The sequence below is a fragment of the Podarcis filfolensis genome (genome assembly GCF_964270895.1).
Source record: "Podarcis filfolensis genome assembly, chromosome: 6".
NCBI lineage: Eukaryota > Metazoa > Chordata > Lepidosauria > Squamata > Lacertidae > Podarcis > Podarcis filfolensis.
Genome location: NC_139609.1, coordinates 61,242,877 through 61,260,222, shown reverse-complemented (window position 1 = coordinate 61,260,222; position 17,346 = coordinate 61,242,877). Strand labels below are relative to the sequence as shown.

General features: G+C 40.9%; 1 protein-coding gene across 2 annotated transcripts in view; it reads left to right on the top strand.

Moving 5' to 3' along the window:
• Window positions 1–16,670, top strand: part of CD34 (CD34 molecule) — a 118,143-nt gene extending 101,473 nt beyond the window's left edge. For both annotated transcript variants that reach the window (XM_083617555.1, XM_083617554.1), the window contains exons 5-8: window positions 8,199–8,334; window positions 10,359–10,411; window positions 13,594–13,758; window positions 14,503–16,670. In XM_083617555.1, coding sequence (XP_083473681.1) covers window positions 8,199–8,334; window positions 10,359–10,411; window positions 13,594–13,758; window positions 14,503–14,694 — 546 coding nt within the window. In that variant the 3' untranslated portion in view covers window positions 14,695–16,670. The remainder of the gene's footprint in view (window positions 1–8,198; window positions 8,335–10,358; window positions 10,412–13,593; window positions 13,759–14,502) is intronic.
• Window positions 16,671–17,346: the final 676 nt, after the last annotated feature.

Below are 17,346 nucleotides of genomic sequence, written 5' to 3'. Positions count from 1 at the left end.
TACATTTTGTTTCATGATCACAAAATTCAGGCTAGCTATACCCTAATTCTATTTATCTGTTTGCTGTACCGCTTTGGTGTTCATTGGTGTGTAAATTTTTAGGGCTGATTATCATCATGTAAAACTTTATCCTAAATATCTGTGTTACCTTTTCAGCCAGTCAGGCAGCATTGCAGCCCTGTAATACTGCCATAATTTATATATTGAAATTAATGGCACTGCCATTAGATCTGGCTGCTAAGCTTTGATTCTTTGTATTGAAGTTGCACTTTGAGTAAAGATTCCAATTCTGCCCCAAATGATTTATCTCATCTTTTTATATAGTTGTGCACATTCCCTTAACCTTTAAATCACTAGTGATACAGATACCGGTTATGGCTTCTAAGTGCTTTTAATAACATAATTAATAGGTCTGAATGTGCTCAGGCTAATGTTTCAGAACACAGAGTTCATATAATGATCAAAGTGATGGTTAATTGATAGTTAATAATGAAATACATGTCAACGAGGAGCTTTATAATTTGCACAATTAACAAGGTGCAGATGGGAATCAACAAATCATAGAATTGTAGAGTTGGAATGAATCCCAAGGGTCATCTAGTCCAACCCCCTGCAATGAGGGAATCTAACTCGATTATACATGACAGATGGCCATAGAACCTCTGCTTAGAAACCTCCAAGGAGGGAGAATACACTGTCTCTTGTGGGAGTCTGTTCCACTGTCAAACAGCTCTTACTGCCAGAAAGTTCTTCCTGATGTTTAGTTGGAATTTCCTTTCTTGTAACTTTAACATTAACATCCACCTAACTTTATTGGATTATCCAGCTGGAAATGGAAAAGTTTAAGAGTAAACTTTGTATTCAAAAGTCAGAGACAGGCATATGACAGGCCATTCATGCAATAGCAACAGCTCTCCGACCTGAGGGATGCCCTGTTAGGGGTGCTCCTAACAAGTACTCAACACAAACATGAATACAAACTTCTGAAGCTACTGTGAAGAGTAGAGTAGGCCCTGTTAACTATACTATGGCCTGCAGATGTCTACTTCAGAGTGGACTTTCACTGTGGTGGCACCTGAGATTAGGCAGGCACCAACTGCTAGTTGATTTTGTCAGCAACTGGAAACATACCCCCACATCCCTAGGTTATCCCCGATAGTCAATACAGGCTCTTGCCATCTCTGGTTATTGTGGCATAACAATGATTTTAATCAATAACAATAAATATTATGCAGAATCAATGTCATTAGGAAAAGTTCCAGATTTAATGTATTCATAAAAATTGACATTGCTCTTAGCCATTCTTTGAAATTCCCACTCTTCTGAATTTTGTAATGAAATTTTCCAACCAAGTCATGTGTGCAAAAATGCATTTACTAGGGTGAAATGCATGCATTAGTGGAAATAGCATAAGCAAATACATTTTATTATGGGAAACGGTTTCACAAAACTGTGCGTATTAGGCAAAGCTGCATACAAAAATGTGCATGTAGGGGGAAAATTGTCCTAAAATTCTAACGGATTCATGAGGACTTCTAAAAATATTTTTCACAAAGTGGTGTTGTAATGTGGATAACTGACCTTAAGTATGGAAAAATGGGAATTCAGATAAACCAAAAGTGACAGATTTGCCCATCGCTAGTCTGAGCTGCTATTTCTGAGAAAACTGATAACTGCATCTGAGTTGTGCGTAGATAGAATAGACTGAGGTATTTCTCTGTTTTCCTGTTGCCCTTTCCCAGTAAACTGCTTTATATCTCTGTTCTGTACAGAGGAAACTCTGACATTCTTTCAAGAGTTCTTTCCACAGCAAAGGAAAAACACTACAGAGGAGTGTTTTTCCTCAAACCTATCAAACTAATGTTTATGGGAACAGTTTGACTAGGTTTTATTTTAACTTCCATTTTCCCAGGCATAAAGTATTCTGTGACAAATAATGTCCCCCCCCCCAAAAAAAGCCATTTGTAGTGATAGTGAAGTTTGCTGCATATATATTTTAACTGGTCTGATACTTGGGCTTGGAACCTGCCTATCTAAAAAGATCCTTTCAATTAGAAATCTAGCAAGTGGGAGACAGCTGGGCTAGAGTCTTTTTTCCTGATGTGCTGGAGTGTTTGTTTAAAGAAGATGTTTGTTTGCTGTTTTGTTCCTTTGTAACATGGTGAAGCATTAAAAAATGACACACACATACACCAATCCCCTGTAACTTAAAGTAGAAAAATGCTACTCTGTCACTTAATTCAGCTGCATATAGATCAGGCTTGAAGTAGCGGCCATCGCTATGCCTTGTGATATTGAGTTGCACAATATATGTTTATTGCACAAACATAATTTGCAGTTTCACCAAAATTTAGGTAGGTCACAACTACAATTGTTTTCTTTAATGAAATTTGCAAATACAAAAAACAAACAAACATCAAGTTAAAAACGACAGTGGCAGCGATGATTCTAATAATTTGTATTTTTACTCCTCTTGCTCTTGTCACAACTACATTTTAAGGAGAAGTTGGAAAGAGAGTGTAAAACAGAAAGCTGGAGGCATGAAGACAGATCATGGTGGAGAGGGAAGATGGAGATATGTAGTGACGAGAGAGAGAGAGAGAGGAGAGAGAGAGAGAGAGAGAGAGAGAGAGAGAGAGAGAGAAATGGGTCTCAAGTTGTAAGTTGGGGTTAAATGTGGGTGATGACTACTAAATTATATGTTGGGTGAACCTTTTCCAGTCAGCACCATTGGGGTGACCCTGAGTTCTAGTCCTATAAACGAATATCAGCAGGAGTCTGATTCCAGAGAAAGATCAGGACCACCATGTTGTTGGGGGGGGGAGTATTTTGCTGTACTGGGCCCATGCCCAAGCTAGACTTTGACCTTTCAATTTTAAGCAAAGTCTATAGCAGGCATCCCCAAACTCGGCCCTCGAGATGTTTGGGGACTACAATTCCCATCATCCCTGACCACTGGTCCTGTTAGCTAGGGGTGGTGGGAGTTGTAGTCCCAAAACATCTGGAGGGCTGAGTTTGGGGGTCTATAGTCTTGTAGCATGACAGTTACAAAGCCAAACATACCATTCTCTCCAACTGCTTTCTGAGAAACAAGCCTGCTCCCAGTTTGGGGGATTTTTTTAGCTAATGAGTTAAGCCATAGCTATGATTGATCGGCACTTGCTATAGAACAATTCAGAGCTGAGTGCCTCAGGGCAGATGGAATGAATCAGGAAACAACTCCAGACAATGGAGAAGGAACTTCCTAGTTCATTTTGAAGTCATTTTGAGTTTTTCCTTGAGGTGAGTGTGTGCGTGACTCTAGTTTTTCTTGAAATTCATACAGAAGAATGGCTCCCTGGGTCATTCTGAAGGAGCTTTCTGGTTCATTTTGAAGCTGCTGTTTATATTCCCTGGTAGAGGAGTGATTGCTACCCTGAGGGGGCAGGATTCACCTAACAAGCCCTGTCAGAGAAAGCCCCGTGCAAGGACTTGTACTCAAGAAATGAAGTCCCCCCCCCCACTCTGTCTTCCTCCTTCTAAAAGGAAATGCAGTTGAGGGTGGGGGCCTATAACAGCAACAAGTGGATTTGCAGGCAGACATTCAACAAGCTAAGCTTATATTCTAAAATGGAGATACAGTTGTGGAAAAGATTTAAATGTCAATCAGATTGGATCAGTTGGTCAGATATCTTATTACTTGTATGTGGCCTCCAAATTATTTGGAGGACCCGCCACCCTCACCTGCAAAAGAGAATACAAATTTGCATAAATATGCAGAAGAAACAAATCATACAAAACAATGTGTGATCTCTTGTGAGATGGAAAACCTAATCCACAACATACTGAGCCCAGAAAATCTTGTGCACCCCTGGGGATTATGACGTCCTATAGAGGACCAGGCACTTTAAACCTTCATAGGACTGGAAAATTCAAGATCAAATTTGTAATGATCACAGCCTGATAAAGTGTGATTTATCAGGCCAGGCAGGTTGTTTATTTCAGCTGTATCATTTCTGTTGTTTGAGGGAGGAATCAGTTGACTGTCTGGCTGCCAGTTGGGAATGTGTCGAGGTTCTCTTGGGTAAAGTTTGTGTGATACAGATTACTCCAAGTCAGATGGTCTTGACACAAAAAAACTACATTACTTGTGCAAACAAAGCAATATTATTCATGTGAGTGATAGTGTTTGAACCATGCATCAACAGAAAATACCACTAGGCATTGTGATTGCAGCTGCTACCAATTCTATTCAGCTCAGTGTAAACCGTTGATAGAACAGAATAAAACAGCCAGCGGCAAGAGTGTGCAACTCGAGTTAATTTGATAGGCCAAGTTCTAATAAAAATTTCCCATGAATCCAACCTTATCTCAAGAAAATGCTGTAATCTTTTGTTGTGGATTCCAGTTCTCTCTAGAATGGGCAAATATTAACAATCTCATGTTTTGGTTGGAGATTGAAATCTGGATCTTGAACATAACCGGAAAAATGGGCAAAGAGCATTTGCCAAATGACATAATCCCTTCAAAAACAGATGTTTTCCCTGATGTACACTTGGGAGCATTAAGTTTGTTGTTCTCTTAGGAATCATTTGCCCCAAACCATGCTGTGAAGGCATGATGGGAATAAAGTTACATACTGTATATAAAAAATTACAGGAGAATAATGAAAACCACAAAGGCTATTATATCATAATGGGTAAAAGACTGAGCCAGCTGAGCCAGGAAGTCTTGAATTAAAATTTTGCATCTATCACTAGTTCATTCAGTGGCCTCCGGCAAGCCAATCTTACTCAACTTCAGCTCCCCACCTGCAATATGGGCATAACAACAACAACAACAAAGGGTTGTATCCAGCCAAGTCTTACTTGGAGTAGACCTATTGAAATTAATCAACCTAAGCTAGCAATGCTCATTAAAATTGTTACAGATCTGGGGCTACAGAGTTTGAGGGTGCAAGGGCACCCATAACTGCTAGAGTTTGTGAATGTTAGAAAGTAATAAAGGGGTAGGATTTAACTGATTTTTTGAGTACAGTCATATCTCATGTTACGGCCGCTTCAGGTTATGTGTTTTCGGGTTGCGGACCGCGGGAAACCTGGAAGTACTGGAATGGGTTACTTCCGGGTTTCGCCCTTCGCACATGTGCAGAAGCGCCAAATCGCGCTGGCGCCTGCGCACACACAGCGCTTCAGGATGCGAATGCTGCGGGTTGTGGACGTGCCTCTGTCACGGATTACGTCCACAACCCAAGATTCCACTGTATTGAAGGGAAGATGCCAATCCAGTGAAAAAATAACAGGCGGAACTCCATTTCCATGCCAAGGCATCACCTGGGATAGATGGCAAAAGGTGCTGATGGCCCATCATAGAGAAATCCTTGGGTCTCGGCCAATGGAGGTTGCCAAGTTTACACTGAGCGATGACATAGGTTGCAGGAAAATTGTGACCCTTCAAAGGCTTGGAATAGCAGAGGGGGGGGAGCAGAGAGAAGGGGAAGAGTTACTTGGCATGGGACTTCTGGGAAGGAGAAGCAGGAAGCAGTGAGAACTCCATGTGGGAGGCTGAGGTGTGACACTCAGAAAGCCTCTGAATGCAATGCTGAGCTCCTGTGAAAGACCAGCCGCTCCTGAGATGCGAATGCTGTAAACTCTGTACTCTCTACACAAGTTGTGATTATGTGTTAATAAACCATATTTCTTAAAGACCCGACAGTCTCATCCACATCTTAATTCCCAGTGGGAACTCAACCCTGGAGTCCCTGGAATCTTACTACAGTGGTACCTCTGGTTAAGAACTTAATTCGTTCCGGAGGTCCGTTCTTAACCTGAAACTGTTCTTAACCTGAGGTACCACGTTAGCTAATGGGGCCTCCCGCTACCACCGTGCCACCGCACGATTTATGTTCTCATCCTGAAGTAAAGTTCTTAACCTGAGGTACTACTTCCAGGTTAGCAGAGTCTGTAACCTGAAGCGTTTATAACCCAAAGCATTTGTAACCTGAGGTACCACTGTACCTCCCAACAAAGATTGAGGGTGGCGCGTAACCTTTGGAACAATACAAGTAACTCTGCTCTGAGTAGGACTACCATTTGATACAACCATAAAAATCACTTAGAAAACATACGCAAAGAATTTTCAACATTCTCTCATTATTATTACTACTGTTATTTATTAGACTTGTTAGCTGCTTGGTACCAAATGACTTGTCTTCAAGTGACTTACAGCAGTTGGAGAAACACAAACATATTACAGGCAGTGACTATTTTACATGCATCTGATTGACAAGCAATCACGCACATGCTCATCTCTGCCAACCCAAAGTGGCCTGAAAACAGGGCGGAATGGGGCATGCTTATGCGCACTCCGCCAATGCTCATGAGGGTCAGAAAAGGGACCCCCACACACAGAGAGACACAATAAATGGTTGCTGCCTGTATACCATTATATATATATATATACACACACATACACATACACATACACGGGAGCCTAGGACTTGCTGATCAGAAGGTTGGCAGTTCGAATCCCCGCGACGGGGTGAGCTCCTATTGCTCGGTCCCTGCTCCTGCCAACCTAGCAGTTTGAAAGCACATCAAAGTGCAAGTAGATAAATAGGTACCGCTCCGGCAGAAAGATAAACGGCATTTCCGTGCGCTGCTCTGGTTCGCCAGAAGCGGCTTAGTCATGCTGGCCACATGATCCGGAAGCTGTACGCCAGCTCCCTCGGCCAATAAAGCAAGATGAGTGCCGCAACCCCAGAGTCGGCCACAACTGGACCTAATGGTCAGGGGTCCCTTTCCCTTTCCCTTTAATGTACTCTAGCCATATATAAATTAAATAAAAGCTTCTGGTGGAACATTTACTGACTCATTTCTAACTTTCTGCCTACACATGGAGCTATCATCTGAGAATTGCAGAGTTTCATAAATGGATCCATGGTTGGGACCCTAGATTTCTGACCACTGATAGCTTGTTACTGCTTACCTTGGCTGAATTTACATAAAACAGAAAACATAACACTTGACTGAAATACTTAACACCCACTCTCAGGCTTCTGATCCACCAAACCTGCCTATTCTAGAACTTCGTGTGACTTCAGAATATTTATTTTTAGCTCTGTTTCACCAGAGTCTGGCCCTGACCCATGACCCACATGACATGTATATACTGAATTCCAGAAGCTCCATCCTGTTTGACGCACAGATTGACCAAAAGGAGGAAAAAGCTGCAAGGCCCTAACTTTCTCCTCAGTCTCCTCCCTCTCAAGCGCCACAATTGTTTGGAAGAGGGATCACCTTATTTCAATCTCTGTGTGGGAAGATTTTATCCATTGTGAAACCCGCAGTGAAAGAGCCATCTGAAATACGGCATTTCCAAAACAGGAAGGCCAAGTGTTTCTTTGTTATTTCCCTCTTCTCCTGCCTGGTGACAATGAAAAAGGAGGTAGCGCTTACGATTTCAAAACAATAAGAGCTGCCTTGGCTTCTTTCCCTTTAAAACCTTACAGAAAATAATCCTAAGTAGGATCCACTTGGTCACTATGTAATATTAAAATGTTTTTCATTATAATGGCATATATTGATTATAAAAGTCATCAACTTTAAAACTGCTTTTATGGAAAATTATTATTATTTATTTGCCATCAATATGTACAGATGTGAAATTGTTGACAAATATTTTGGTTCATGTTCCCTCTTTTTGTTAGTTTATCTTTTATTGTTTAACAACTGTGCTCCTGATTCTGTTCGTCCAGTGTAGCTATCACAGGGCAAAGTACGACTTTCATTGGCACAGATAAAGCGAAGCTTAGTCCAGAGCTTAGTTTTCTTAAGACCTGTAGCTCTCTTCTCACTTGGCATCTCATGATGAAACATCCACACCCCAGTACCAATGCACCATCATATAACATTCCAATGGCCACTTTGGGCAAATTATACCAATTAACTAGAAGAGGGAATCTGTATCTATGTGGGTTATAGGCAAGGAACTTGACCTTTGTGGGACTGCTTCACCCACCCCATGGAGTCCTCTGCTCATGAGGTCCGCAAGAAACTGCCACTGACATTGTATTCTGTTTTTTTGGAAAGCTTTTGAGTTCTACAGGAGCCAGTGGCAGCCTACTTGGCTAATTGATATTGGTATAGTATAAACTAATGCTGAAGAGAACATTTGTTTAACATCTGTTTGTTTGACTTTTCTTTTCTGGCTTTTTGCAGCACCAGTTCAAAAAACAAAAAGGAATGGACCTAACAAATGTAGTTTGTGAAGAAAACCCATCTCAATGTGATATCAAACTGTCAGAATCAGAAGTGAAGCGCAACTGCATACTGCTGGTTGAGGCAGCAAATAAAGGTCAGTTGGGTAAATTGGTGTAAAACTTATGTATAGAGCAAGATATGGTTTTACCAAGATTGTGTATATATGTCAGGGAGTGAGCAGTTTGTTGTAGTTAGATAATTTATGTTTCAATGAGTTCTTTTGTCTGTTTTCATTACTTCACACATGGGCGGGTGGTGGGGTACGGAAAGCAAAATTGTATCTCAGCTTTCATCAGTAATCACTGTTCGTTCTCAAAGAATAATCTGTTCCTTAAAACATAAGATCCTCCAAATCAAGGTACAGAATTCCACAGTCACAAGAATATCCCATCCAATATCTCATGCTTGAAAAACATAAAACAAACACTATAGTACTAATCTACAGCTGTGTGTGATGGGCATCTGGCTGTGAATTTTATGTTGTTTCTTCCCTTCCAGTTGTTATTTATTGAAACTTTGTTATGAATTGTACCCACGCCCAAAAAGATGGTGGGCATTTTTACTGCTGATATTTAAAGCAGTTCTTGCTGCAGTTGCTATAATACAGGAATGGGGAAACCTTTTCAGCCCGAGGGCCACATTTCATCATGGGCAACCTTGACGGGAGCACATGACAGAGGTGGGTGAGGCCAGAGCCAAAAGAGGGCAGAGCTGTAGGCTGTACTGTAGGCTACATTCTGTACTGTAGGCTACATTCCACTCACAAGGTCTGGCCCAAGACATTTTGCTGTCTGAGGCAAATGACAAGATGGAGGTACAAAAGCCAACCAAAGTGGCAGTTGAAATTTACTTCAAAACTGGCAACAGGATACATACCCTCCAAGTGTCCTGATTTTTCTGGATGAGCCCAGAATTCCTAAAGCCATCACAGCTTCTGACTTGATCCTGGGGCACCCCAAGTTCCCCCAGCCACTGGACAGGGGCCACAGAAGCACCTCCTGGGGCGGCTGCAGCATTGGGAAGGAAGCATGAAGGCTCCTTCCCAAAGTCTACTTAGCACTTAACTAGACTTTGGCAAGAAGGTGGGTGGACTCTTGGACCCTGGCAGAGCCCTCATGCCTTCTTCCCGAAGCCATACAAGCCTCTCCGCTTGCTGCTTTCTTCAGGTGAGGGAAAATAGGCTTTCCCAGCTATTGCACCGCTCCTGTGCCTCTGATTCCAGACTGTCCAACTATAGTAAAGTTTTCTCTGGCAGGTTCAGTGTTTTGTTTGCTTGTTTCTAGTTACCCCCAACTTCATTGCTAGATGATAACCAATTCATAACCTGCCAAATGTAAGCCAACTAACAACACCAAGAAGAACAAAAACTATGTTTCCCCCTGTTTGCGTTCAGCCTTTGAGTGTGACCTATCACTTTCCTGGCTGCATTTGTGGCATTGCAGTAAAGTGGTATGTTCTCCTTGATCCGTAGCCCAGAGCTTTCCAAAGGTGCTACTGGAAGGAATTTTAAAAATTTCTTTATTTTGTTTCAACTACGGCAGACCAACACGGCTACCTACCTGTAACTGCTCCATACCTGGTAGTGTCTTCCACCTGAGGCGGCTGTGTCCCTCTGCCCCAAGGCAGGGCCAGTTGTACCAGCCATGCAAAAGCCAGAGGATTCTATACAAACACATCTCTCTCTCCAATCTTCACCCAGATAAACAAAAGACATTAGCACAGTTCAAGGATACATTGCGGCCAAGCAAAGGCACACATGGACAATGCAAAGCCAATGAGGGGTGTGGCCTGGGGGAAGTCCTGAGAGCCAGGCAGATAAGGCTGGAGGTTCAGCCTATGGACCAGACCCTGTTTATAATATATTTTATAATATCAAATATTTAGTGTTGCCCAGAATGCTCATCCACAATACAAACAACGTTTCCTCGGCATGAGCAATCAGGTGCTCTTATAAAAAGCACAAGCAATGTTTTGGTGATATAAGCATGTGTGTGAAAATGCTTGTTGTCCTCATAGTCTCTTCCAGTTTTGCAACAATGAATACCAAAGAAAGGTAATAGATGGACACAAATTTTATTGTGTGATTGATCTAACTTTTGTTTGTTTTGAAATCAACAGGTCCAAGTGCATTAGAACCCGTTCTTCACCAGAAGGCAGCATTTTTGGAACAGGTAATAAATGAGGGGTAGGTAATAAATTAAGAATGTGGGGGAGCTGAGTTAGGTACAATAAGAAACTGCAACATCTAAAATATGTTAAAATCTGGACAAAATATGTGAGTGCTAGTAACTCTCTGTCGTAGAAATCATATGAATGTCCAACTGTCTCATTAAGATGTTAGGAGAGCCCCTTTCCCTCCACAGAGCTACAATTTCCAGACTTCCATGGAAAGATGAATTGGCTGTTAAACCACTCTGGTAATTTGTGGCTCAGTGAGGGGAATAGGGGTCTCCGAGCCACTTTCAACATGCTTAACAAACTACAGTTCCCAGGATCCTTGGAGGGAAGCAATGACTATTTAAAGTGGTTATGATACTGCTTTAAATTCTTTTAACTTTGAACTAGGCCCAGTAACATGTGGGTCACTGCTGCCACTTTTTAAGCACTTCCCCCATCAAGTCTAGCCACAGCATGTTGCCACTGGCTCAGCATTCAAAATATCTTAACCAACATCCATCTATCTACCTATCGATCTATCTATCTTTCCATCTCTCCAGTGCTTTTTTCTGGGGGGGGGGACGCAGGGGGTATGCATACTCCTAAACATTTTGTGAATCTTTGTACTTTTGTCCATTTACTGTATTTACTTTTCCTGATTTGAACTATAAAATGGTGGTTTTCTTGAGTCAAAATGAGAGCACCTCTAAACATTGTTTTTAGAAAAAAAGCACTCTATCTATCTTATTTCTCACTCTTTCATACACACACAGACACACACACACACAAACAAACAAACACACATACATACACACACACATATATAATATGTCTGCATATGATTTGCTTAGATAAATTCTGTGGAAGGACATGTGGATCCAGAATTGGCCTCCACAGTCAGTTATGGACTCACTTTTAAAACCGTGTTTATAGAAGACAATCTTATTCGGCTACGAGCGATTGCCAAAGAAGAAGCGTAACATTGTTCTGTCTAAACAAAGCATATAACAACATATTGAGAGAGATATGCCACAAGTGGTTTCTTCTTCTTTATTATTATTTTATATTCAACCTTTTCCCCAAAACCAGGCCTTAAGGCAGTGCACAAAAATTAAAACAAACATGAAAAGCTAAAAGCATAAAGGATAACAGTTAAAAAGCAATTAAACTATAATAGAATTAACATGTCATGAAAACAGATCTATAAAATCGAGCAAACAAAAGTATTTTCCTTAAAAACAGTCTGTTCCCAAAAGCCCACTGGAATAAAACAGTCTTCACTTTGCTGGCAGAAATATAAGAAAGAGGGAGCCTATTTAGCTTCTCTAGCAAGGGAGTTCCAAAGTTTGGGATCAGCCACTGAGAAGGTTTTATAAAGTCATCACCTTTGTGCAGTCATCACTTCTGAGCCCAGTCAAGTTTTTATGCTGCAGGGGTTTGGCCAATTATATTGCTAGACCTACAGTACTATTATAGTTTTAATAAAGGTCTCCAGTAGTAATTCATTGCACATTTTGGCACTTTACATCTTCAAAGTGTAATAATACATTAATTAATTAATCCTCACTATTCTCTAGTGAGGCAGGTCTCTGCTTGTAAAGCTGGACTCCAGGCACCTATAAAAATAGCACTGAAAAGCTAAATGTGCACATTGCTGCCACAGCTGTCATGCAGTAAATCTCAGGGAAAAACCACTAGGTGAAAAATTAATTTTGGAGATAGCTGAAAATTAGATGTGATGCAGGAAGCAGTAAAATGTGAGACATAAGGGTCTTATGTACTTCAGGGTCCCACACAGAGTGGCTGGGGAAGCCAAGCCAGATGGGTGGGGTATAAATATTATTATTATTACTATTATTAATAATAACAACTTGATTGTGGGTACAATTCATAGCACTGAAAAGGGGAATTGAATCATTTCCCATATGCTAATATACAGGATGCTAAACTGAGCATCAGGGCAGTGTGATATGGGATTTCCATGCTGGTTGATAGGGGAGAAATTCTATTTGGTCTGCATTTAAAGGCAAACTTACCCAATTTGCACTTTTCCAAAACAAAATGCGAACCAAAACACATCCATCCTTCAAAATTCACACTTCTCTGAGTTTTGCAGTGCAGCTCTTGATCACGTAATGTGCACAAAAATACACATACTAGCTGTGCTTTTCTTCTGGAGAAAAGGTGCCGGTACTCACCATGAAGTTGTTACAGTAAGTGCCACACATTTAACCAGTACTTTTCTTCTAGGGGAAAAAAGTATGTGCTGGTACTGTGTAACCTTGAGTACTCCCAGAAAAAAGCACTGCATACTAATGTAAAACATATATTAGTGAAAACAGCATACAAAAATGTATAGTGTTAGGGAAAATGTAATGCAAACATCTGTATATCAGGTAAAATTGCATTTAAAAAATGTGTATTTTAGGAGAAATCTCCACAAGCTAGGACTCATTTTCAAAGCTCGACTGACACTTTAAGCACTTTGAAAAATCTGTGTATGTGTATTCACAGGGCGGCCCAGGTATTAGGCAGGGTGAGGCTGCTGCTGCTGCAGGTGGTGGAAGCCCCTTAAAGGGCATCCCCATGAATGCCCCACCTGCCCTACTGCCTCCACCATTGGCAGAGAAGTAGCGCTGATTTCTGGTGAGGGCTAACTGAAATAATCTCACCCAAAATTGGCACCAGTACCAGCACCACTGATGTGCTGGTGGTGGAGGCAGCAGGGTGGACAGGGCAAGGGGGCATTTCCTGTTTCTCCTCAAGTGTTGAAATGGCACCCGCCGCCCCTGTGTAGTCAGTTGAACAAATTTCCTTCAAGAAGAAAGTAAACCCAAGGGTGGATAATATTATATTCAAAGTTGTAGCAATTTAAGATGCCCCATAGAACTGTTCCACTGGTTTTCACTAGGGGCTGCATAAATACTTCCCTTTTTTAGGGAAGAATTTTCAAAAACGGTACCTAGGCTATGGTTTAATCTTATATGTGAAAGTAAGTTCTACTGTAAGTACCTTGCAGTGCGACTGAGATAGTAAATGTGCCTGTAAATTTTATGTTTCACCTTTCCCCTCCCAACCCTACTTGAAATTGAAAAAAAGAAACCGAACTGAGAATTTTGGGTGTAAATGGGAGAGCCTCTGAATGTAATATGCTTCCTGTTTGTGTTATTTTTGGCTCTGTTCTGTATTTTTTCAGCTAGGGATAAAGCCCCACAAACAGGAGGACATTTCGAGTCACAAGGAATATTCCCGGAAGACACTTATTGCCTTGGTCACCTCTGGTTTGCTGCTGGCATTTCTGGGATTGGCTGCATACTTCCTTATGAAACGACAGAGCTGGAGCCCCATGGGAGAGAGGCTGGTTAGTGCTTATAGCTGGCAAAACAAGTAGAGAGATCTCTAAGTTCAGCAGGAGTGTGAAAGGAAGAATGGGGGAAGCTTTGTAGAGACCGCTTGCTGGCTAAGAATTTCAAGTAGTTAGCTGTCTATTTCAGGAGTTTAAAGAGAGGCGCGTGATGGTGAAAAAGATCTAGTGAGCTTACTTTTTAACAAGTTAGCTATTTTCTATCAATGAGCACATCTTGTTAGACCGGGGGGGGGGAGTGTGGTTGTTCCAAAAAAGTTGTCCCCTACCATTCAACCAAAAAAGTTTAATGACAATAAAGAAATGAGAAAAAACATTGTTCTTTGATACATAGGTTGCCTTCCTGTTTATGGTTCCCGCTTTATAGCTTGCATTGTGCTGCCAACATCCAACTTCTAACCCTACCAGTTATATTCAATTGTAATTACAGCTGTGTTTACAGTTTAATATTTTGAGATGTTCATATATTGGTACACAAATTCAGCAAACCGAGAGCTGAAATTTGTATTATACTTGTTTGCATGTATAAACAAGACAGAAGACCCCCCCCCCTTTTTTTAAGGCAAAGGAGCTGTAGAAGGAGGCAATGCAAGAGGGAACAATATTTTTCCCAATAGCAGAAATGCCTGAGTTAAAGATCAAATGTTTCTTTTTGGTGTGAAATCTAAACCAATTTGTTGTCCACTTTATTCAATTATCTAACTTTGCATTTTGTTATTATTTACTGCCTCCTCCATTTAGGGTGAAGATCCATATTACACAGAAAATGGTAGCCATGGCAACACTGTGGTTTCTGTGGCCTCTCATGAACAGTCTGACCTGCAGGATAAACCAAACTTCAATGGAGGGGCTCGGGAAAATGGAACTGGTCAACCAACCTCAAAAAATGGACATTCAACCAAGCCCCATGTTGTGGCTGACACTGAACTGTGAAAAGGATATGGCCAAAAGTCTTATTAACATGGCTTGAAAGACCAGAGTGGAAATATAGAGGAGCTAGAGTGCAAGGGTGCCATAAATGGAATCATTATCCTTTTATTTTTACAAAGAATTCAAAAATCCCATTCCAAAGCATACATTTTTAATGAGCTGCCACAGGACTTAGTGGTGTGTACAAGCTTTCGTTTGTACACACTTTCGTTTGTACAAGCTTTCGTTTGTACATGAAGTTAGCAAGCTGCTTCAATGGGATTTGGCTTGTTCATAGTATCTTTTTTTGCTCTCTCTCAGACCAAAATGAGATGTGACTGTCCCTTACAACCATCTATCTGGGGAAAGGATAGGGGTGCTTCTCTAGAAATTTAGAGTAGATTTATCATAGTTAGGAATTTGATTTTCAGCTCCAGTGCTGATTAGGGGGAGGAAGGATCTCTTCACAGTGAGAATAAATAAAAATAATGAACAATAAGGCATTTAACCACCTAGGTCAACAATTCTGAGTACTGATTCACATGATGACCCTTTTCTTATGACCCTTTTCAACACAAGAGAACCGGTGAATGCTCAAACACATGGCTGTATTTTGCCTCAACCTAGCTCAACCCACATTTATTTTTTTTCAAGATACAAAAAATTGCCATTTGGATGCATGTAAGCTGTATTTATTGGTCCAAGTCACTATACTAAATCACTGAAAAGGCAACCTGAGAGTTAAACAAATTGTGTGCATCAAACTTCAGGAAACCCGCCAACATTCTTACTTCTTTGGTAGGTACCATTTGTCATTCCCACATCCAGACCCAGCTCAGACATCTCACTCCAGCCTTTCTACTATGTGATACAATGCCCTTAACACATACTGACAGGAACTCAGCAGCCAACCCAGCAAGCCTTCTGAAGTACCATTTGGCAATCACCAAACAACATTAAACACTTCAATAGACTTGCTTTCAGCAGAAAACTAGATGGTTTTTCAGGTGAAAAACATTCTAAAATATTGAAGGGCAGTTCCATATTCAGCTAGGAACTGGCATAGGCAACTGGCCCAAAACTACAAATGTTGCTCATGTCAGCGAAATATTTCAGCTAGGAGATTCTGTCTCCATTATTCCTAGAATAACATGTAAACAGAAGCAATGACATAAAGCAAATGATGTTGGCTAGGAATCAGGGGTGGCTAATCAGTGTCCCCCAAGATACTGTTGGGCTCCAGCCCCCATCAGCTCAAGTCGGCATGGCTGATAGCCAGGGATTGTGGATTTTCACAGAATCATAGAATTGTAAGGGATCCCAAGGGTTAACCCCCTGCCATGCAGGAATCTCAACACATGGTCACCCATCTAATTTAAAACCATACAAGACCCTGTGTGGCTTTGCAAATGTGTTAGCAGTTTTATTGTTGCACCATTGTAGTCCAACAACACTTGAGGGCCACAGGTTACCCTGCTATAAAGCACAGAACAAGTCTTAAAAACATTGTCCTCAATCCTAATGAAGCTAGTCCTGTTGAAATTAATGGGACAAAGCAGTTACAGTTAAATTGATTGTACTGTCAGTTCTCTTAAGCCTGCAGTCTTACGTGGAAATAAGCTGTATTGAACTTAATGGGGCTTAATTCTAAGAAAACTTGTATATGACTTGTGTTGTAAATGAAGTAAACTGACTGTTTGGATCCTTTGAACCCTGTTTCCAAACAAACAAATGAGAATATGTTTGCAAATGTAAATCTTTGTCTTAATCACATCTGGTGTCTCTCTTTCTATATATTTGTTTTGCTCTATATATTTGCCTCACCCGCCAAAAAAAAAGAATACTAGGAAGCTGTTTCCTTATGTTGTGCTTTATTATTCCTATCCCCCATGTTAAATGCCATTCTGGGTTTTGTTGACTCTGTATTATTATTTTTGTATGTTGTACCATACAGTACAAAATATGAATAGGCTTTGAAATGAATTACCTTTTCTTCCCCCAACCCAGTCAGTATGATCATTATTATTTTACATTTAAACTTACAGATTATCAATAGGGATAATACAGGAAATTCTAATATGAATTATGCTTGGATCTTGGACCAAATAGTTAAGGGATAATGTGTCCAGTGACTTAGGCCCCATCTTCACAACACATTTTAAGCAGTACTGTAGCACTTTAAACAGTCACGGCTTCCCACAAAGAATGCTAAGAACTGCAGTTTATTAAGGGCATTAACAGTTGTTAGAAGACCTCTATTCCCCACACTGAGCTACGATTCTGAGTGGCTTAGCATCCAGTCCCTCATTTGGGAGAACACTACAGTAAGCCAAAGGAGCAACAACCGGGTAGGCTACTGCCACTGCCACCCCCCATTATCTGTCACCTGAGGTGGTTGCCTTGCTCTGCCTAATGGTAGAGCCAGCCCAGGTCATAATTAACTGGTATTTTACATTTATTACATTAAAGCAGGTGTACTGTAAAACAAAGAACTTTATTTAAACAAGCTTTCTTTGACTCCTAACTCTCTCTGACACACCTGCTCTCTATACTGAATCACTTCGTGGTAGCTGTTCCCTTAACCTGTGCCTTCCCTCTGTTTTATTAAGTTTCTCCTGCTGACATCCTCTTACTTAGTTCCACATACATTGATACAGTGGGTGGGTGTATATTAAG